This window comes from Excalfactoria chinensis, chromosome 6 (assembly GCF_039878825.1).
Source record: "Excalfactoria chinensis isolate bCotChi1 chromosome 6, bCotChi1.hap2, whole genome shotgun sequence".
Classification (NCBI taxonomy): Eukaryota; Metazoa; Chordata; class Aves; order Galliformes; family Phasianidae; genus Excalfactoria; species Excalfactoria chinensis.
The window spans coordinates 24,091,072-24,113,413 of record NC_092830.1 but is presented as its reverse complement, the minus strand read 5'-3'; the positions used below and the strand labels follow the sequence as shown (position 1 = coordinate 24,113,413).

Genomic DNA, 22,342 nt, shown 5'->3' with positions numbered 1-22,342 from the left:
GCCATTCACCCAGGTGCAGGAGCGCAGACTAAATGAGGGCCCACACAGCTGCAAACCTTCCTCCTGGATTTGCTCAGTCTCACGCTTGAGGGTCACAGCTTTCTGCAGCCCAAAAAGGGCATTTCCTTCACCACCACACTAACAGTCTGAGGTGCAAGAGATTAACGAGGTGCAGCACTGACACAAGTAAAAAGGGGCACCCAAAAGCTCACAGCTGAACCAGGGAAGAAAAGAAAAAGCACTAACAGGTAAATGCTTGCTATCTGCATGTAAAGATGAAGTTTTATAACTTTTACTAGTGGTATTTAACCCAGTGAGACATAACTTCGCATACTTTTTTAGCTCTCCCGAACACGTCACACTCGAGGCTCAGCAGAGCCCCGCGGTGCCCCCAAGCTCCTTTCACCATGCTGTCCCAACACCGCAACACGAGGAATCCCACAGCTGCGGAATCGAAACACGTGAGAGCCCTCAGCGCGTCCGCTCAGCGGACAGGCCTGTAGTAAAGGCGTGCACCGCCCGCTTCAGGGACCCTGAGACCCATCTCATACACAGAGCACCCGGATCACGCCGCCGCCGAGAGCCGCACCCACCGAAGCCGCCCCAAGGCGGGCCCGTGTAGCAGCCCCGCCCCTCCCGTGGCTCCTTACCGGGGGGCGGCTACGGCAGCTCCGCGGGCCCAAAGGCTTCCCGCGTGTGGCCGCAGACAGCGGGGGCCCGCCGTGTCTCTGTGAGCGCCGCGCTCCGATTGGTGGGTGGCGGGCGGGCCGCACTGTAAGGCGGCTGGCGATTGGCGGCGGGGCGGCCGCTGCCCGGCTTTGTACACACGCCGCCCCGCTCGGCCCTTTAACAATGGGCGAGGCGGGCGGCGCCGCGTGATGGCCGGGGAGCCGTCGGTTCGCCGCGCCGCGCTCAGGTGCCCCGCGCCGGGCCCCGCCGCGGCCGCTGCGTAGGGTGAGTGGGGGCGGGGGGAGCGCCGCCGGCCCTTTGTTGGGGCGCGATCGGGCCCCTCGCCCGGCGGCGGGGCTTAACGAGCCTCAGTTGTGCCGCCGGCTCGTATGACGGCCAGCTGGGCCGAGGGGCCGCGGGGCCCCGCGGCGAGAGCGGCAGCTGATCGCGCTTAACTGCGGGCGAGCGTGGCGCTGCCCGCCCCGTCCCGTCCGCGCTCAGCCGGCGCCGCTTCCTCCCCTCCGCCCAGGCCCCGGCCGCGCCGCGCCGCCCCCCATGGAGCTGGAGGCGCAGTGGTGGACCGGACAGCTGGCGGCGGACATCCACCAGGCGCTGCGCTACAAGGTGGGGCCGCCGGGGGGGGGCGGCGGGAGTTGGCAGTGCGGGGCCGGGGAGGAGCGGGGCGAGCGGTGTCGGTCCCGGCATGGCCGAGACCTCTTGGGCTGCGTCTCTGCAGCGGGAAACGCGGTGCCGTGAGCTTAGGATGCCCGCGGTCTTGACAGCTATCTGCCCCGCAAAAGGATTCTGCTCAGATGTGCAAACAGCTCCGAGTTCAAACTCAGGGAAGCAGTGATGTTACTGCATCGCCAGCAAAGCATCAGAGGCACTTGGGGCTGTTAAAAATAGCTTCAGCTCCGAGTGGAAGTTGCTTGTTGGGGACGATTCGGTGTGGTAAAGAGCATCTTGGCTGGAAAAGGAGTTGATAGTGACTGAACCTATTTCTGCTGCCTTGTGGCACTTGGTGAGAGGATTATTGTTCTCAAAGGTGTGAGTGCCAAAGTAACTTGTTGAGGGGGAGGAACACGAGCAAAACAGGATAATGGGCGTTCTCCCAGAGTTACTACAGCTTAGTCAGCACTGTGAAATTCCAAAGTTTGGTAGGCACGAGTGGCTTTGGTTGGTGTTTTCCCCCGTTTTTATAAAATACTGCAGTACTTAGAATTGGAAAATTGGGCTGACTTAGTTCTAACCTCATGTCATCGGACTGTCCTGCTGGAAATCTACTTGTAGTCAAAATCCTACTTAGTCTGCAGTGCACAGTGTAGCTCATAAGTATGCGTGACAGCAGGCTATGGCAGGGCTGCTGTGCTGCACCAAGGGGATATGAGCAGGAGCCCAGGGATTCTACTTCTATCAGCCCAAATTTTGTATTTCAAACACAATGCCAAAGGCTTTTCTTTTCTGTAGTGTTGGTAGGGCTTTGGTGTCCTTCCCCTCTTCAGATATCAGACTGTGTGAGGTTTTACGTGCATTTAACTGTCTGAGAGCATGCTGTAATCAGTGACAGTGCAGCATCAGTGAGATCAGATTAAGTCAGGGTCAGAAGTGCGTGCAGGAAGTGATGGCATCCCCCTTTCCCTGTTCCCACCCTCAGTTATAGCTGCAAGTGTCTCTCTCTCCCAATGGCACCTGCACTGGGACATGCCAACGCTTTAGTACAATGTCTGGTTGTGCAGATCAGTCTGCAGCAGGAGAGGGCTTAGTTAAGCTATTGGACTTTGTGTTGAAGCATCTGAGCAGTCCTTGAATGCTGCTGGTGCTTCCCTGCTGGGGAAGCCTTTGCAGTAGAGTAGGTAAAATCTACAGTCGCCCTAGCCTATTGATGAAAATACGTTAAGCCTTACACTATTATATTAATGCTTTGTAGAACCAAAATATTTCATAATTCTGTAATACTACATATACTCTTTGCTCTGTGAAAAGAGATACCGAATCTATGAGGACAAAAAGACAGGGAAATAAATAGTTTGCAAGTTCCATAATAAATGTGAGAATACCAGCTATGTTGGTTTGATGCCAGTGTACACTAAATGGTGGTTTTAATAAAATCGCATGCTGCTGTCCATCTAGGAGCTGAAGCTGCCCTCCTACAAAGGCCAATCTCCCCAGTTACATCTGAGAAGATACTTTGCAGATCTGATTGCCATTGTGAGCAATCGGTTCAGACTCTGTCCTGCTGCACGACACCTCGCTGTGTATCTGCTGGACCTCTTTATGGATCGCTATGACATATCCATACAGCAGCTGCATGTGGTTGCTCTTTCCTGTTTACTTTTAGCAAGTAAGTATGTAGCACCATAGATGAACAAGATCAATACAAGTGGTTCTGCCAAATGCAGGGAGTAGCATGGTGGGAATAAAGGGGGCAGGGGAAACAAAGTGGTTTTAGAAGACTGAGGGTTAGATTTGTGTACTTAAATCTGGCCTGGTTGATAGAGCCTTTCTTTAGACTTTTGTTTGGACCTCTGTTGGCACCTGATAAGAAAAAGGGGGAAAAAATGAACTGCAATTAAAAAACCAATGTTTGTGTTTGGAAATACAAATTATTCTAAGATGAATTTTTCAGAGGGAAGCTACAGTAACGGAAGGGCTGCCTTCTGAAGGACATCCCAAAAATAGTATATATAGCAATCCAGTGCTGAAAATAATTAAGGTACTTGTGATAAAGGAAGAAATGAAATAAACCATATGTAGACTGTTTTGCAGCCTGTTGATGGTGCTGCGTGTGTCTGGCTGGCAGAGAGCAGATTTCGTAAATTGCGCTGTTCTTTGTGCAAGCCTAGGCTAATGTAAATCCTGTACTGTGTCACGTAAAAAATGTAACATAGGTGAATACAATGGTGAGTACACAGTACTCTGAAGGTAGAATTAATTACAAACATTCGTTAAGAACTGTGCTGCTGCTTACATTGTGCTCAGCTAGAATCCCATAGTGTGTGTCCATATTTATACATTTCTGGAGCCTTTTCACAGGTCCCCAGAAATACATGAATGTAGTTTGCAGCAAACTTGCTGGCAATTGTTCATAAACCAAATGGCCAAGCTTTGTGCTGGTAGCAGAGCTGACTGCTGGTTCAGTTTCTGCTAACCCATTTTTCTATTTTCATTTTCTCAAACAAAACTATGTCACATTGTAGGCCCTCTCTGCTAGTTAACACCTCAGTGCTCTGGTTTTCTGGTTTTGGTATACTGCTTCCTTTCATTGCACTCTGTCTTCACCAGTACAGCTATTCAACAGGACAGTTAAAAGACAAAAAGAGTTCTTTTGGAATTCTTCTGTGGGTAAATTTTGACTGGATACCACCAGCCACCTTGGCAAAGGATGGGGCTCTGAGTATAAAAACCTGGCCTCAGAAACCAGTCTAATCCATTTAAGAAAGTGGATAGTCTTTTAACTAATTCCAGATCTTCAAATTAAATTCATGTTCTGAAGAGGATTATTTTTTTTTTTTTTCTTAATCACTTCTACTAGCCTTTGTAACAAACTGCAAGTAGTGCTTATGGAGTACATGCTATTCCCAGAAGCACTGTGTGACTTAGTAGAGAAAGCACAAACCAAAATGCTGCTTTAAACTTCTGTCCTGTGTGGCTCTAACAACTGGTTCAAACAGTGTGGTATCACACTGGTATGCCTGATAAAGTTGTGGAAATAATAATGATTATGTGAGCCCTGAAAAGCTTCCATTTCTATAATAACTTGTGCATGGAAAACAAAAACGAGCAGGCTGGGGCTGGAATGGCCTTAACTCCTGTGTAAATATCTCTCACTGTTGGCAAGGGAAAGCAAATGATTGGTCCTGCAAAAGTCTCCAAAAATGTGCTTTTCCAACATATCTGTAGTACCAAATAGAGGGTGTAAGATGGAAAGAATTTGCAGTGAAATTGAAATAGCACAACCATATGGCAAACTGTATGGAAATGTGACACTTGTTTCTCTTATTAATGGGTTTTTTACATATACAATTCTGCTTCAGGCTAAAAGCATACAGACCTGACAAGTTAAAGTCCAGGGAAAGCTGAAGCTACTAGCAGTGTTGAGTTGAAACAGTGTATATGGCAATGTGGTTTTTCAAATGTACATTGCTGAAATCCACTTGTTTGAAATGCTGGAGCAGCATATCTGCTGTGAAATCTAAAAATGCACCTAAAAATGCACAGGTAATAAGAGCAGATAAATTGGCTAGAGAGGTAGATGTACTCTAATGTGTACTCTAATGATTTCTAGAACCAAACAGGGTTTGTGGGAAAGGGAGAGTGATTTAAAGTCAAATGCGGGGTTGTTATGTATGTCAGGTCACATGACAGTGGTATTTCACTGATGGTGGAGCACATAATACGATAGTTTGGTGACAAAAACTTAATGTGTGCAGTGCCACAGATGTCATAACATAGCTTACTTCTGCGCTTGGCAAATGGTGACTGGTTCGTGGGCAGATGAATCAACAGGAAATGTGGCACTGTACAACATCCAGCACGAGGACATGATCCGCTGAAACTTAGCCTTTGATAGTACATGCCCCTTTATGTCTCCAAATAAGTCTTCCATTTGAGCTTTGCATCTGTGGAAAAGTCTAAAGCTTGCTTGTTGTATTAGAACTGAAATATGACCAACAACAGTCAGTAGCTGCAATCTGTTTTGTAGTTTACACATGCTGAGCCTTTTTTTTTCCCCCCTCTTTCTGTTCATCTGAAGGTAAATTTGAAGAAAAGGAAGATAGCGTTCCCAAACTTGAACAACTGAACAGCTTGGGATGTATGACTAATATGAATTTGGTACTAACAAAACAGAATTTGCTTCATATGGAGTTACTGTTGCTAGAAACATTTCAGTGGAATTTGTGCCTCCCAACTGCTGCTCATTTCATCGACTATTATCTTTCTATTGCTGTCCATGAAACTGATCTTCATGATGGCTGGCCAATGGTTTGCTTAGAGAAAACTAAGTTATATATGGCAAAATATGCTGATTACTTTCTTGAAGTATCGCTGCAAGGTGAGTTACATATTTCAGGTAATTACTTCTTTTTTTGTTTTGGCAGATTATGTCCAACTTAAATTAATCTTCTTTATGTTTCCTTCATTCTAGATCATGCATTCTTAAATTATGCCCCTTCTTTAGTTGCCACTGCATGTGTAGCTTCTTCAAGGATTATCTTGCGCCTCTCACCAACATGGCCTACTCGACTGCATCATCTTACTGCATACTCCTGGGATTTTCTAGTGCCATGTATTGAACGCCTATTAATGTAAGTTAATAACTGCTTTTTTCAGGCCAGTGTACCAAACTGTTGGTATTCCTAATTGCATTGTGGGTTGTTGTTTGGTTTTTTTAGTGTCAGTTTGTCTATACTTATGTGTTAAGTAATATTAGGTATAACATGCTAAGAGAATCTGTTAAATAGCAGAGATTGTTCCCAATCTCTATGGTGCATTAATAGGTGAAAAAGAGTATGGGAGGCTCAGGAGCTCTTGATTGCTCTGAAGACTATTCCTTGGAAGTTGAAAGGAGGCTCCAGGCTGATTGTGGATCAAATACGTAGATTGTTTGAAAAGCCAACTTACTGAGAGAAAAAACAGCTGTGTGGTTGTATCCAGTTTTGTGTTACCACGTAGATGACACCAGATAAAACACCAGCAAATGCCAAATGAACCTTGCTGGGTAAGGGTATCAAATGAGTTCTTATATTCCAAAGCTCAAGATCTATACCGGTGCCCACATTAATTGCTATCCCCTTATGGAGGTTTGTTCTTGCCCACAACTAAATGCACTGTTAAAGTACAGAAAATTCTGGATCTGGAAGAATCAAAACTTTTTAATAAGGTTGATGTTATCACCTTTGACCTCTATTTACTTCAGAGACAAATGTAATGAAATGAATGGTACCTAGAGCACACAAAAATGTGTTGTAAAAGTGTTTTCAGTATCATTCTGGAATGCTTTGATACAGGAGGACGGGGAAACCTTACAGTCCTTTTTGTAGTGCACCATAAAAAGTTTGCAGTCTCTTAAATTAAAAGTGTTGATGAGCTGAACCATACCAAGCTCAAGTGATCAGCCCTGTACATACAGATCCAAAACCTCATCTGACTTTAGGTCTGCAGTGCGCAGCTGACACCTGCTGCTTAATCTCAGCATGAAATCATGTGAAAGAATATGTCTAAATATACTTTAGGAAGGTACAAATCAAAGGAAACTCAGGTGAACTAAACTGTTTAAATTCAGAGCAGGCCAGAATGTTGTGTTTTTTAAAGAAAAACCTTGTACTCTGTTACCCAATTTAAATGAGGCAGAGACAACACATAAGTGTAATTTCAGGTGATCTGGCACTCAACTGCAGTATACTAGCAGACCTTCTTGCACTGAGACTATTTTTGATACTGCTATTTTACTTGTATTGCACTAAAACTTGGTTTAGAATTGCTATGAAAATAAGAGAAATCCTGAAAAGAAACAAACTTTAAAGGGCAGACTAAAAAAAAAACAAACAACTTTTTTTAAGGTTTGGATCCTTTCCAGTAGCCACAGCATTTGTTACTGCCCTCAAATTAATCCAAGAGTTAAAATGACTTTTATATGTATTTTAATGCATTCTGTCTTCTCAATTTGTTGTAGTGCACATGATAATGATGTGAAGGAAGCAAACAAGCAAAAAGGACAACATGCTCAGTCTGCTCAACATACTGTATTTCAGACCCCAGGTCCAACTGCCCAGCAGGCTAATGTTCAACCACACATACCACAGTATCTCCAAGCTCATCAGTCTTCATTACAGTATCATCATCAGACATCACAACAGCAAAACTGTCAACAGATAGTATCAGCTAATCACACAGCATCTTATCCACTTCAGACTTGCCCTGCTGCCTTACAGTCTAGTGTCCAGGCTCGATCGCACGTACAGACTGGTGCTGCAATGTCACTAGCTGTTCCTCTAGAAGTGAAGCCATGTATAAGTGTCTCCTACAACCGAAGTTACCAAGTGAATGGACGATATTCCTGTGTTACTCCCTGCTTTGAGAGGTGATAAGTACAAAAATGATCTTGTGCTTGTTTATGGGGGGCAGGAAGTTGCATTGAGGGGAAATTATTTTGTTTTTGTGTCTTTCCAGGAAGAAAAAAAAAAGAAAAGCAACTGGATTGGCAATTAGTACTGTAGGTCAAGTACAGACTGCTAAAACTAAGCACCCAGAACATCTCAAAGAATGTGTATACCTGGGCATAGCAGCTTCTTACTCAGGCACTCAGAATAGTCTGTGCTTCTAACGCACATACTTGAAATATTAGCCAAAAGAAAAATGGCTGTGGACTAACTACAGAATTACTGTTTAATGAAGGAGATACGCAGTATTATTTTTGAAGACATTTATGAAATACCACCATACAGTATTAACGTTTACTTTAAATTTACTGAAACTTAAGAATCCACTGAATGCCAGACTTTTCCAAATATGTAGGGACCAGAGGATGAAACAAATTTCATTTTGATAACTCCATGCTCTTGCTCTTGTGCTGGATATTTGCTTTAGATATTTGCATTTGAGTTAACTGGTATTGTGGCTAGTCTTTAAGTTTTGTACCTCACAGGATAGACACTATGTTTTTCCTTCTTTTCTCCTTTCTTATCCTTTTTGTTTAAAGTAACTCTTTCATACTAACTCAGGGAATTTTCTACTCATTACTTTGCTCTGCTGGTTTGTATGCTTAATTGGATATAATCTGAGGGAGAAAGGGAAGAGACTATAGCAAATGGAGTGGCTTTTCTTCAGGGCATCTACATACCAAGTACCAAAGGGATGCATTAGTGTTCACAGAATGTAGATGCAAACTACTGTCTAGCAGTGAGGTATTAATGATTGAAGAAAAGGGAAAGTTTCATCTGAGATTGTGCTGTGCCAGAATTATTACAGTGGCTGTGATTCCTTCACATATGTGCACACACAACAACCAAGTATCCTCCAATTATACTGGCAGTATCAATTGTACAGGGAAAGGCAGACAAATGCTCATAGAAATCCACTTCTGTGTCAGGCTTACAGCAGAGGGAAATTCTCAGGTAATAGTGGGGCAAATTTATAGTCTGTTTGGGAATTCCAGAAGAAAATGCAGAGATCTACTCTTCTAAATGGGTGGGTCAAAATATATTGCAGAGTGAACTGCTTTATCACAATTAAGGTGTTGATCATATAACTTTATGAAACTACACTATCTCCTGTGGAGCAGGTAGTCTGAGGGTAGAAAGCTTCACTCATCCAACTCTTGCATGAAAATGGCAATGAAGATGCTAGGGAAATACTTCTTAAAAAATAAATACCAGCCTCTCCTTTAGTAGAATATGGGAGGAAATTTGGATGACAGGATTCTTACTACTTTAAAATGTCTCTACAGGATGTAAGCTTAAGGCTTTTTTGTTTGTTCTTTTACCATCTTCTGCTCATCTTAGTCGCAACACTTATGAAGTGTGTACCATCCCATTGGGGATCTTATGAAGACCACTTTGTCACTGGAGAGAGGGCCTTCCTGTAATGTTCAGGAGGGAGAGGATACAGATACATTCATTCGCTCTGGAGTTGAATGATAACATGCTACAAAAACCTGTTTATTGATGAGGAGAATAAATCCTGTTCCTTTTGTTCTGTTTTCTCTATAAATCCCAATTTTTGTTGTGGGCTTTTGTAGCATAAAAGTGTAAGTCAAGAGGGGGTTAGGAGTGTAACAAAAGAAATAACCCTCTCTGTTTTATTGTTGAGAATCAGTTTTGAAATAGGCCTAGGGTGGTCAGTTCTTACTTCCTTTAATTGTAAAATCTTTTTCCTCATCTCTCCATCTATTAATGAATATTTCCCCTTGTCTGAAAGTAGCATTAAGTTGAGATTTTCCACCTCATAAGATGCCATGCTTTTTATTCAGCATTGTTACCCATGTTAGAGGGAAATGGACTTCCTTCCACCAGTTTCATTTTGTTGCAATGCTATATCTAAGTCCTCAGTACTCTTAACTACCTCTGATACTATGAATGTACAGTGATAGACCATGACTTGAAGTAACAGCAGATGCCTGTAGCAAACTTTTCTGCAAAATCTCCATCAGCTAACTCATCATCTTTAGTTGTGATGCAGCAGTATAGGCTTTTCTTTTGTTTTTGGAGTATTAGTAAAGTTATTCCATAGGCATTTGATATATAAAAATTTAACTAATACTTAACACTGGAATTATAATAGGTGGGGGGATTATTCAGTTAGTTAATACTACAAACTTACATTTAATAGGGTATTTTTATTTGACAATTTTTAAGGCATTAGTTCAACTGTAAAGAAATCCACTACTTGCTGTTTGTTTTTAATTTATTACTTAGTCTGAGGTTTTTTTTTTTCTGACACTACAGCTTCATAGTGACTACAGAAAAAAATGTATACTGAACAGTTTTGATGTATTATTTAAAAGGGCTTTACCAGTGTACATTAAAGATACGCTGGTCTTACTACTAGAACCAAAATGTTTTCTATAGCATAAATAAAAACGGTGCTCCTAAATGCAAAATGTCCAAAACAATGGAATCTTTGTGAGTGCTATGCATTCAATTTATTTTTAAAAATAAAACTAGTTTTGAATAAGAAGTTTCTAGTGTATATTATGCTTTGTTTTATTTTCTTTTAATATTTAAACTGGCCAATGTGTCTTCTATCACTATTGCATGTGGGCTGGTTGGAGCTATACGGACTTTCTGCACTTTACTACCCCTTATTTCTATGACACTGTAAGCAGCTTTGTGAGCACTAACACAACCAAAAAAAAATAACTGGGGGGAGGGGGTTTGGGTGGGAAGGAAATCATGCAGGAAGGGGCTTTAGAACTAATTGTACCCACAGCATATGTTCAACATTGTACACTTGAACAACCCTGTATCTAGTGCACAGCTGTAACAAAGAAGTTGAGAACAAAAGAAGTGTTGCAGGAGCAAAGACATTAATTCATTTTGCTCTCATTCAAAGAAAAGTGATGCATGCAATTCTTTCAATACTCCAACTCAATTAGAAGAACACTTGGCTTTGGGTAAAAGGCTATTGCCACAAACTTTTAGGTTATTTATAATAGCTGTGAGGGCAGAAGGTAATGGCTTTTAGTTACTAATTAATTTACTAATAACATATACATTTCACAATTGAAACAAGATACAGAACTTCAAACATTACACGGGCTGCTCAGAATATCATTCCCATTAAGCTATAAAATGAAATTCTGAGGTTTCTATTAGCTTGCATCCGTTGCTTCAGGGATAAACTGTAACTGGAAAACCTTCTGGAAGGCTGTGTAGGGAAGGCAAGCTCTGTTCCACCAAGGAATATGAACAGTACAATACCACATTGTATGAGTTACTGATACTTTCCTCTGGAAAATTTTGTCTTTATCCTTAAGGTGGCAAACATTCTGTCTAGACTTTCTCCATGAGATCCCATAGCTGACTTTTTATTTTTATTTTTTAATTGTAATTACAAAACAATAATTACCACCTGACCTTTATGAATCTCTGACTACAACGACTGACAGCTACAATATAGTTAGAAGTTCTGGTAGAATTTAAGAGATTTTAAATTTGCAGTGTGAAGATGTGTTTTTGTATGTAACACACCAAGTTTCATCTGCTTCCCATGATCTGGGCTTATTATCTATATCAAATAGCCCTAATTTCTGCCAGAAATTAATTTCATTTAGAAGCTGAAATTCAAAGTTCATATTTTTTAGGCTGGCATGTAACTACAAATAAAATATTTTTCAAGCAATATGGCATGCTTCCTTAATAACTCATCAGTGGTGCATTCCGAATGTTCACAAAAACATTAGCCTCCAGAGCAGATAAGGCCTTATCTGACTGACCACTAGTGCCCAGTTGCAGCCCTACTTTATTTTAGTAGTGTCAGAAGCAAATTTTTAAAACCCTAAGTGGCAACAGGAAGATAAAATGCTATTTTAAGTCTCCATTACAATGATATTTTAGAAATTAGAGCATATGCACGTACATTTGGCTAGTTACAAATTTTGAAGTTTCCCTATAATTGAATGTTTTATATAAGTTTATAGAACTTGAATGAAATCATAATTAAAAAACAAACAAAAAAACTTATAACCAAAGACTAGAAATATGTGTATAGAAAGTAGCTCCAAGTTATGAGAACTCTTAGTGTAGCCAAGGATGCAGGCTCCTGGCCCAGCCCTCTAGCAAGGGGAAGGGGAAAACTGGAAAACTTATAGGCACTAAAACTGCAAACCTGAGATTCAGTATGCTTCTTTGTTGTAACATTCACATCTACCATGCAAGTTATTTGCATCATTACTATATCTATTCACTGGTGTGTGTGTTCTCAAACTGCCCAGAAACTTGCTATTGTTGGAACACATGAACTTACTCTCCTGAAACAGTAAGATACGAGAACACTTTCAAAGAATGTTGTTAAAGTTCTCATGAGAGAAAGTGCATTTTCCATAATCTATGAATCATTTAAATGACCACTCTAAACAGTGACTACATGTCTGTAGGAATCTTTTCATGTTAATTGATCATTACTTTCAAGAAGTCTAACAGCCATTAGAATGCCAGTTTGGTGTACAATCATTGAAAAGCAAAGGTTGGAAGGGATTTCAGATACCACCTGGACCAGCTACACACAGCAAAAGTCAGGCCTAGACAAAACTGTCTAACATCTTGTCAAGACAAACATACTTACAAGATTTAAGTGTTGAAGAAGCAGTGGAAAACAAACCTACATGAAATTTAACAGCATTTAACAGTGGTTTCATAGTACTGAAATGATGCGTTACACATTGGTAGTCACACTACAAATGTGTTAATTAGAAATCTGTAGGCTTCTTTGTTTTTAAACAGTGACTACAGCAGTGTTTTGCTAAATGTAGCAGTATGCTTAAATGCACAGATCTTGCAGGAAGGTAAATGGCATTCCAGATGGCTTCTTCACAGATCTCAGGAGGTACAATTTCTTCAGAAATGCCACAGAAACAGTTTTCAGAGAAAGTGCCCATATCACAGAGAATGGCTTCACACATCTGGTATTGCATCTTATCCTATCTTAGTGCACGCTTGCTGTGGAGAATAGTTATCCATACGGACTTGGCTATTCCATACTCTTCTAGAAAAGGTTATGAATACCAAGACAACTATCTTCATTGACAGATGAAGGAGTGGGCATGGAGCCATGCATCCAAAAGAGCATCCAATGACAGAAGTGGAAATAGTATAAGAACCTGCTGGCAAACAGTCTCTCTACCAGGAGAAAATTCCTTTTCAGGCTTCTTTACCTGAGTTCAGATCATGGCTCTAAGGAGAAACTCCCTCATCACCGAGATCATTGTAAATTCGTTCTGAGAATCTCTTGTGAAGCCTCCTCAGACTTAGGAGAACTTGCTGATAAGAAGGTAACAAGCATGCAGCACTGCAGACCACAAAGGCTAAAGATACATCAAGAAATTTTTCCACTTCCTGGATTACCTCAACTGCGAGCACGCAGAAGCAACTTCAAAGCAGTTCCATTGCCATCTTCTCTATTTTTTTTTCCCCTAAGCCATTCTCTGTTTATATATTCCTCTCTCTACTATATTAGGGTTGTGGGGATTTTTTTAATATTTAACAGGAAACCATTTTATCTGCCTGTTGATTAATTTTATTCTTTACATCCTCCCTATTGACCAAGCAGTCAGCATTCTGGAGAGGACGAAAAACACTGAACTGCTTGTTCAGTGTATTTTCAACTTCATTATGAGATGCCAAAAGAAACGTTCTGCATTTTCCAGAGCTGGTTATAATACCCTTTTTTTCCCCCTCTAAAACAACAGAAAATAAGCATTGACAATGATATAAACTTCCAGTAGAAAAAAACTAAAAAGGCTTACATATATGCAGTAAGACTGTAACACATCTAGATTTAAAGCAGCACTTCACATTATGACCTCTTACAAACTGTTCCACGTTCCTTTAAAAAAGAAGCAAGATGATTCTGAATAAATGAACTCTTTCATGCCAGTAATTACAGCACAAATCATAGTTTTCAGAAATACTTCTGCATGTTGAGGGGGGGAAAAAAGGATTAAATACATCAAATTCCACTAGTTTTTAATTTTACCCAACATACAATTGCAGTGACTGCACCAACAAACAGAGGAAAAAAAAAAAAAAACAACAACCAAAAAAACCCAACAAACACTCATAATGGCTTGAAGAAACTACTAAGAGCAAACAGCAAAACAAAGTAAAATGACAGAAAGGGCGATATTGGTACTTCTCTATTATTAAAAAGGAAAACAGAGGGACATTTCACAGAACATGAAAACAACATATTTAAATACAGAAAGAACTACAACAAATTATCACAGCTTTCAGTGAAGGCAAGAGCTTAGCAGGGTTTTTAAGAGATTAAGCATTTACGTAGATAATGAAATCATTCAGGATTTAAGCCAACACTAATAGAGGTAAAGAAGAAATACCTCTTAATGCAAATTAGTCAACAGATATCCATGAAAGGACTTCTTGTGCCTTCCACTCAGCAAGTAGGTCTGACTAAATGCAGAAAAAAGAGGACTTTTCTATACATTATAGCAGTTAATTCTCAATAATTTTTGTAGTGTAACAGATATACACTTAATTTTTCAAAACACTTCACGTGCAGTATGTTTTTGTTAGGTAAATAAACAATGTTGTGTGTCGGTTGTTCATGCATCTGCATCAGCAGTTTAGAGCAGCAGTTGGCATCACAGGCTTTATTTCCATTTAAGTTTACAGTTTGGCTCAGAAATCCATTTATTTATTTATTTTGTGGCTCTCAGAGCAACAATAAAGAAAAACTTATACAGTGGCAGGAAACTCTACAGAAAGACTCCATAAAAATAGACCACAGAAGCTAGTCACTCACAAATTACACCCATCCTCAGCACAGAAGTTTAAGAACTAAGAAAGTCAGCACTAATCTTGGCATAAAGACAAAGTACAATGAAAATATTTAATGTATTAAAAAATATATCTCAAAACTATGAATTTAAGGAATGGAAAAGCTTCAAAAAGTTTTGAGAAAAATTTACGATAAATCTTAGATTCTAAAGACTGAGTGAAGAAACTCAATTTAACATTATAAGCAGAAAGAGAGTTACAAAACCAAATTCACAAAATGAACGTATCTAACATAAAGTCCTGCACAAGCAGATACAGGCATAGCAAAAGACAATTCCAGGAAACTGAAACTTGATGAACTGGACGTAAATGGCAGAAACAAAACATTGCAAGTAATTATTAGAACTCTTCTAGGGATGTGATACATATTTCATGATATCCAATTCTTAAAATGACTAAGAGCTACAGCTTTTCCTTCATTAAAATAAATAAATAGTAAAGAGAAACAGAAGTTCATATCTGATAGCTTATTGCAGGCAGTCTAACTATATTTTCAACACCAAAAATATTCCCCACAATTTCAGATTTGCTTAGCAATTCCTAACTGTAACTGAAAAGCTGAACACCGATGAACCCAGACTTTCTCCCGAATGAGAAATGTTTAAATAGAGTGGCATTGCTTTTGTTGACTCTTGTTCTGTCACAGAATTTCATCGTTCTTTAAAGACAGCCCAGCATGAAGTCCCACAGTGTTTCATGGAATATATAATGTGATCCATAAAAAAAGGAAACTGTGAGATAAGTCCTCTTATCTCCTATAAAGCACTGTTAATACCCTCCACCTCCATCTTTTTCTCATTTTAAATACAACAGATAACAGATGCTTAAGCTTAGGGCACTAGCTGAGTTTCAGAGCTAGTCTGTACAGACTGAAAATCAGCAGCTATCAAATAAGTGCTATGGATACCCCTGTGACATTAATTACTAGTCTACTTTCTCACAAATCTCAAAAACTCAAATTATGAAATTAAAGGGCAACATTTTCCATCACTTTATTATAACCTGCATTATAAGTTGGCTGAACTCATTCTCCATGTCACAACAGAATCTACATCTATTATTCGTGACTCCTTCTGTCACTGGCTTTCATGGTGGGGAAAAAAGCCACCAAAAACAACACCTAACAAATACAAACAAAACCATGAGTTTACAAAAGTAAAAAGGAGAAAGGGGAAGTATTGTAGATGAACATCAACAGAACTTACATTAAAATAACAATGCTGACTGAAACTCTCCAGAGCATTTCACAGAAAATTTCCCTTCTTTACTGTCTCTTCATGCTAACCTTATCTTTGCAATAGGAAGCTGTGAGGTCTCTGGCAGATTAACTTGAAGCCCAGGTCTTCAGCATTTCCACCTCCCTCCCCCTCCTATTCTATGCTTAATTTCAAATGCATTCTAAAGATCAAAAAGAGGACTGGTAATCTAAAGCAGGATCAAAAAATAGAGACATGTAGCACTATTAAAGAAAATACTATTCTGTGATCTATGGGAAAATAAATTATGAATAGTAAAACATGATTTTTATTTTTATTATTATTATTTTTCCCTGAGGTCAAAGCAATACTAAGATGTCAGTAGCAATGCTGTTCAAAACACAGTATTACAAACATCTGTTCTGCTTAAGAGAAATCAATTTACTTTGAACTGCATAATAATGAAGATACTCATTCAAAACAGTCAGGGCATAAGCCTGACTTTCAGTAACATCACACAATAATGAACAAAATTCTCTGGTAGCACATAAAGGAGCAGAAAAGTTGTTCTAGTCACTTTAAAAAAAAAGCAAGAGAATAACATTAATACATTTTGTTCCATATCTGTAAAAATCTTCCTACAAACACAAGTATACATGTTGAAAACAGCAGAAGTTTAACCATAGTGCTCCTAAATCACAGCAGCTGGAAACATTTACAGTTTTTAATCTCTTCTTCAGCAACAAATTTAAAATCTTCTTGCAGCTGTCTCAAGACAAAAGTATTTTGGAACTGTTTATTCCTCAAACCCTGCATACTGTGAAAGAATGCAAGACCAAGGCTACGGCATTTCACAGATCAACCCCTTTTCAAAATACTCCTTTTCAATTAACTTTTAGAGCATTTGTCTATCGTTCTGGCTGGCCCAATAGCATCAGCCATCTGAACACGTATTTAAAATTGTGTTCCAGTAAAAAATGTAAGAGGACACATTAATGCTTGCTCTGCTTCCTTTGCTCCTGTTGTTTCCTTTATTTTTCAAAAATATGCATCTTTTTTTTTCTGCAGCACAAAAATCTAACTGACCTTTTCTGAGCAGTGCTCTGAATTGAAGATGTTTCCTGCAAAAGTCATTTTGTTTTATTTCCATATTTCCATTGGATTAACAGATATCTGCTGTTCCAGGTAGGTGTTTGAAACTCAGTCAATGAACCATATGGGGTTCACAGCATAAGATCAGCACAGCACCCACATGGGAATTCCAGCCTGTATTCTCCAGAGTTACTCTGCACACTGCAGTGGATCTAATGAGTACAGAACATCTCAGAGTTAAAGCATGCACGAGCCATCTGTGCATTCTGGAAAGGGAATGACTTTTACTCCAGTCAAAGAAGCAACCTTCACAAAAGTACATTAAAAAAAAACCAACAACCCTTTCTTCCTTTGGTTTCAGCTGTTGTCCCAGGAAAGTAATCTGAATCAACAGCTTTGCACTGGGGTTTTTATATAATTATAACTACATCAGCTTTGTTCTCATGCTTTACTCTTATTTATTACTTTTTCTAAACATAATTAGTCTTAACTCAGTCACTTATTTATAACTTTGAGGCTAAAGAGCTTGAATGAAAAATATAAATAGCACATACAAGTATTTTATGTCCCAACATTGTACAGACAGTATGAAACAATGCCTTGAAAATATGTCAAAATGCTCCGACAAAGTCTGTTAAATATTACCATAATCAATTCCATCATACAGGAATGCTCTGGATATTTGGGATTAGGCTGCAATTCTTTGGCATATTTAGTACATTTGTGTGTCACTGAACCATCAAACTCCAGTAGCTATTTCTGTGTTTTTATTTCTTGGTGCACTAAAAGTCATCTAGCATTAACTGCAGAACACCTAAAAAGAAGAGCTGGTTATGGCATCAGAAATTTCTTAAAATGTATATAATTTTTCAGAACATACTTCCAATTCTGGAAATCACATCGTCTGATTTACTGTTACATGAAAAATTAACTAGAAAGCACCAGAAAATCTTAAGTCATCACACTAAAGTTTCCCACAGTTCTGAACATGAAATCCTAACTGATGAGAATCCTGATAAAGCTGAAAAATATCATTCATTACCACCTGCATCAAGGAGAATTTACTGGCTGAGAAACAGGTGTGACAAGAAAATGCTCCCTTCATCAGCTGCCCAGCATAAAACATGCATAATTTTGCATGACATCAAAGGATAGAGGTTTCTCCTTTTCATCAAGAGAAAGAAAGGAACGTCTCAGTCCAAATCTGTTGATGTAAGAGGAAAAGCAATGTAACATTTTTATCTAAATGTATTTGAATGGTCAGGATCTGAAAGGTCATCTCCTTTCCCTATCCCAAAGCAAAGCCATGCATACACTTGATTTTAATTGGCCATAGTAACTACAGTTTTCAAACAAAATTTATATTTCTCTACCTCATAGACACCTCACCTATGTGAGCAGGTGACAAGCACATGCCTAAGCATTTTCCTGAAGGAGGATGCTTTCAAAAAACAGTAGAGGAGAAACGTTCAGTTGCCCCGAGCTTCCTGAAAACCTCCAAGTCATGGACATGGACATCTCTACTACTTTCACTTCAATCTGTTTTCTTTAAGAAAAAGATCGACCACCTCCATAACCCACATAAGTCTCTGTAAAAACCCATAGGAATAAAAGCAGAGACTTATATATCACAGACTTCTAAAGAACTCCACAGGTCAAGAGAAATCACTTGGAATGAAATCTTTGATTAAAACTTTAAGAGAACTTCCTCACAGACTGAAGTGTTCACTAAAGACACAAGACTGAAAGAGATATTCAGGTTACTAAGTCCAAAAACTTATCATACACAAATATGTGATACAAGTCCTTTCATTATATTGCTCTGAACCCTTGGTCTTCCAAGACTTAAAGCTCATAGATTTCAAGTCTATCAGCTGTAATATATTTACAGTCACTTGTTCTTATGCCAGTGCTGTCCTAATTTAAAATCAGTCTTTCCTGTTTTGGGTTTCTCTTCCTGCTCCACTTATATTAACAAGGGAAGAGCTGCATAGCTACATCCCCATCACATGTCCAGGAGCATGTGCTTCAGTAAGCAGTGCTCAAGAAGGGGAAATCACAGTCACCCCAGCCCTCTCAGCATACCCTTCTCTAGCCACAGCTGCTCTCAGATTTAAGTTGCTGCTCAGGAGAACCACAACCAGCAATTTCCAACATGCTGCAACAGTGCTAATAAAACAGAAGTATCTCCAGGACAGATGAAAACCTCTGAGCAGCAGGGGAGAAAGACAACTGGAAACCAAAGACCATTCCTAAAAACAAACAAACAAACAAACAACTTCTTTGAGCCACCATCATTTTTACTGGTAGCATACCTGGCAAATATCTGCACCTAGTTTGACTCGAGATTCAAAGGAAAAACAAAAACCGCAGAGCTGCTGTAGGGGGCACTGTAGTCCTTGATTTGCTCCGAAAGCAGAGAAATTGTGAAGGTTGATTCATGTGTGAAACTCACACTTGGATTAACTAAAATCTAACGTGAGGTCACACACATTGCACTCCAGCAGAACCAGGACACACCGTTTTCTAACTTTCAACAGCTACTGACAATGGTAACCATACACCATTTTTTCCTCCCAGAAAGTTGCATATACAATAACACTCTCAAATACAGGTTTCCCTTCTCATCTCAGTCAAGCAAAGTATCTATACATATATATATATATATATATATATATATATATATATATATATGTCCTAAGGAAACCTTAACTCTCTAAGATTTTACAGTTGAGGGCAATAACACTAAGTGTAGAGCGATGAATGTCACTCTAAATGCATCTCATGTATATTAACAGTTAACACTCCAGTTAGCAGGAGAACAATTTATCTTAATGATACAGTAAAAGGGGTACAACAGCTGAAAAAACAAACAAACAAACAAACACCAAAACCCCACCACCACCACACAAACAACTCATAACCTCCTGGCTCCACACAAGACCACCCAAAACTCAAATCCTAAATTGCCTAAATGCTTCTTGAACTCAAGCAGCCTCAATGCTGAATTACAGGTTAACAACTTTAAGATATCTAACAAACATTGTTTTTCTAATTAGAAAAGCCAATATAAGAGAAACAACTCCAGTTCAAGTCTCGAAATTCAAGCTTGACAAGACTTAAGTACAAGCTAATGATCAGGCATTAACTGCAGATAATGAGATTATGCTTTTCAGATGATTTCACACTGAATCAAGACTAATGAAGCACAACAATACACGCCCTGGAACATATTATATTTACTGAACCAATGCTAGATGAACTGAGACAAAATGGATGTAGCTCAGTTTAAGTCAGTCATTTTGCTCTGTGCTTTGACAGTGGAAGTATCTACAGTTCATCTAAATACTGTCCCTCCATTAAAGCTTTCCCAGTCCCTTCTGGTCAGCATTATAACTTAATAAACCTTGTAACAAAAATACATTCAGAAATACCAATTTATTAGTGTGGGGTTTTTTTTGTGTGTGTGTGTGTTTGTTGTTGTTTTTTAATGACAATTACATGCATTAAATCAACACATTCCTGAAACACTATTTGGTTTTATATCACAAGCATCAACATTAGGATAACTGGTCTCCATACTCACATGCTCAGGACTGCTATAAGTCAGGCTACAGAAATAAATCTCTTTTAGCCTGTCTGCAACAGGTGCAGATCATGTACAAACCACATCAAATTGTCACATATTTAAAGTTTATAGTCTTGCTTGTACAAAGTGATGAACTCAACCGATAGTAGGTCTCTCCATAAGCCATTTCTGTTCATCATGCAAGCTTCATTTTGTACACAGCAAAACAGGTCTTGTGTCCCTTCTGCATTCTCCAGTCAGCGTACCGTTTGGGTAGGTGCAAAATAGAGAGCATGAAGCAATGGGAATGGAAAGCAGAAGCATTGATTTCTCATTTAAGGATGTGAAAGTACAGAGGTCTGGGGGGCATCCCTCCTCACACACAAGACCTCACGTATCATTTGGAGATGGTGTAACTGCTGTTAAGTGAATACAAGGAAATCAAATGTAGGAACCTTCAACCATGGGAACTGCCATAGAGTTCAATAGGACTATTCAATGTAAGCACATAAAAATAAAAAACTAGTAGACTTCTAGCTGACTGCTCAAGTTTTGCTGCACAATAGCAGGAAGTGTGTAAATAAGTATTTTTTCTTGTACTACCTTCCTGTAGGTCCTGATTTACAGGTTCTTCTATTTGTGGCCTACCAGCATCTTCAGCAAGCTATGAAAAACAGATCAGAAAAAGCTTAAAATGTTTTAAAATTAAAAGAAAATCCCACTTCTTTACCCCCCTATTTTAACTGATCAACTAACCACTCACATGAAAAACAAATACTGACAAACTAAAGTGAATACACAATGTTTCTGACACCCAAGATTTAACACTGATCATTAATTCCCAGATGAATGAAAAAATAATTGGGAATGTGAATTAATCTTTCAGCCACAAGCAGGCACTTATAGAGTCCTGACTATGCAATATGCTCCCTCTGGTGGTTACAGCTCAAATTTATGCTTCACACAACAAAGCCCATTTCTGATATTTTTTTTTCTGAATAGAAACTCACATTTTATTAAAGGGGAATTAAAATAACGAAGTTTCTGTTGATGCACAACATTTCAGATTCACAGTTACTTCCTAAAAGATGTCAGGTTCATAACATCAAACTTCAATGTGAGCTTCCAGTTTTGTTGCAATTGCAGTACAGCAAAGGAAGAAAGATTTATTACTGGTGAACTGCTGTAATGTATACATCACATTCAAACTAACATTTAACATTTAATTAATCAGGGATATTGCATAGTATATTGTAAACATACAGCAAAAAGAGCAGGCATAATGTCTGTGTGAACAACAGTGTGAACTTACCAAAGGATTGTAGATCTATATTGTAGTGACCTAGCCAACATTTTATCCCATTCTGGATGGCCATGTTTTAAAACATGACAGAGGAAAATAAGAAACAGTGTATTCTAAAGCTCTAAAGTAATTTTACATGGCTGAAAAGTTTCTTAGTGGAATTTGAGAACTGCAATAAATTATGTATGATCCAAATCATGTTTCAATTTGCTTGGGTACACTGAAACTTGCTACATCCAGAATAACTACTCTCATATAGAAAAATAACTTAAGAACCAATAAATTCAATTAACTACCATTAACATGTAATAGCAATTAAATGTGGGTATAGACTGTAGGAGGAGGAAGCACATTTTCTGCCTCCTGAGAAATGCAAATTGAGACTACGGCTTAAATTCAAAATAAGCAAAAACTGAAGATGAACAATTAAATAAAGGTCACTAAAAACACAAGTAGAACAACTTCCATTTTCAAGAAAGTTTTTCTAAAAGGGTCCGAAAGC

At 39.2% G+C, this 22,342-nt stretch overlaps 1 protein-coding gene across 4 annotated transcripts; it reads left to right on the top strand.

The window, feature by feature from the left end:
- The first annotated feature begins 643 nt into the window (after positions 1 to 643).
- CCNJ (cyclin J) lies at positions 644 to 10,318 on the top strand. Of its 4 annotated transcripts, none has more exons than XM_072340102.1 (7): positions 644 to 751; positions 1,199 to 1,293; positions 2,800 to 3,010; positions 5,423 to 5,722; positions 5,816 to 5,975; positions 7,343 to 7,750; positions 7,840 to 10,318. In XM_072340102.1, the coding sequence occupies exons 2-7, from the start codon at positions 1,225 to 1,227 to the stop codon at positions 7,991 to 7,993; spliced, it is 1,302 nt and encodes a 433-aa protein (XP_072196203.1). In that variant the 5' UTR covers positions 644 to 751; positions 1,199 to 1,224; the 3' UTR covers positions 7,994 to 10,318. The 4 variants fall into 4 exon arrangements, with proteins under 4 accessions (XP_072196203.1, XP_072196205.1, XP_072196202.1 ...); XM_072340101.1 differs by lacking the exon at positions 644 to 751 and adding an exon at positions 882 to 954; XM_072340104.1 differs by lacking the exons at positions 644 to 751; positions 1,199 to 1,293 and adding an exon at positions 838 to 954.
- The last annotated feature ends 12,024 nt before the right edge of the window (positions 10,319 to 22,342 follow it).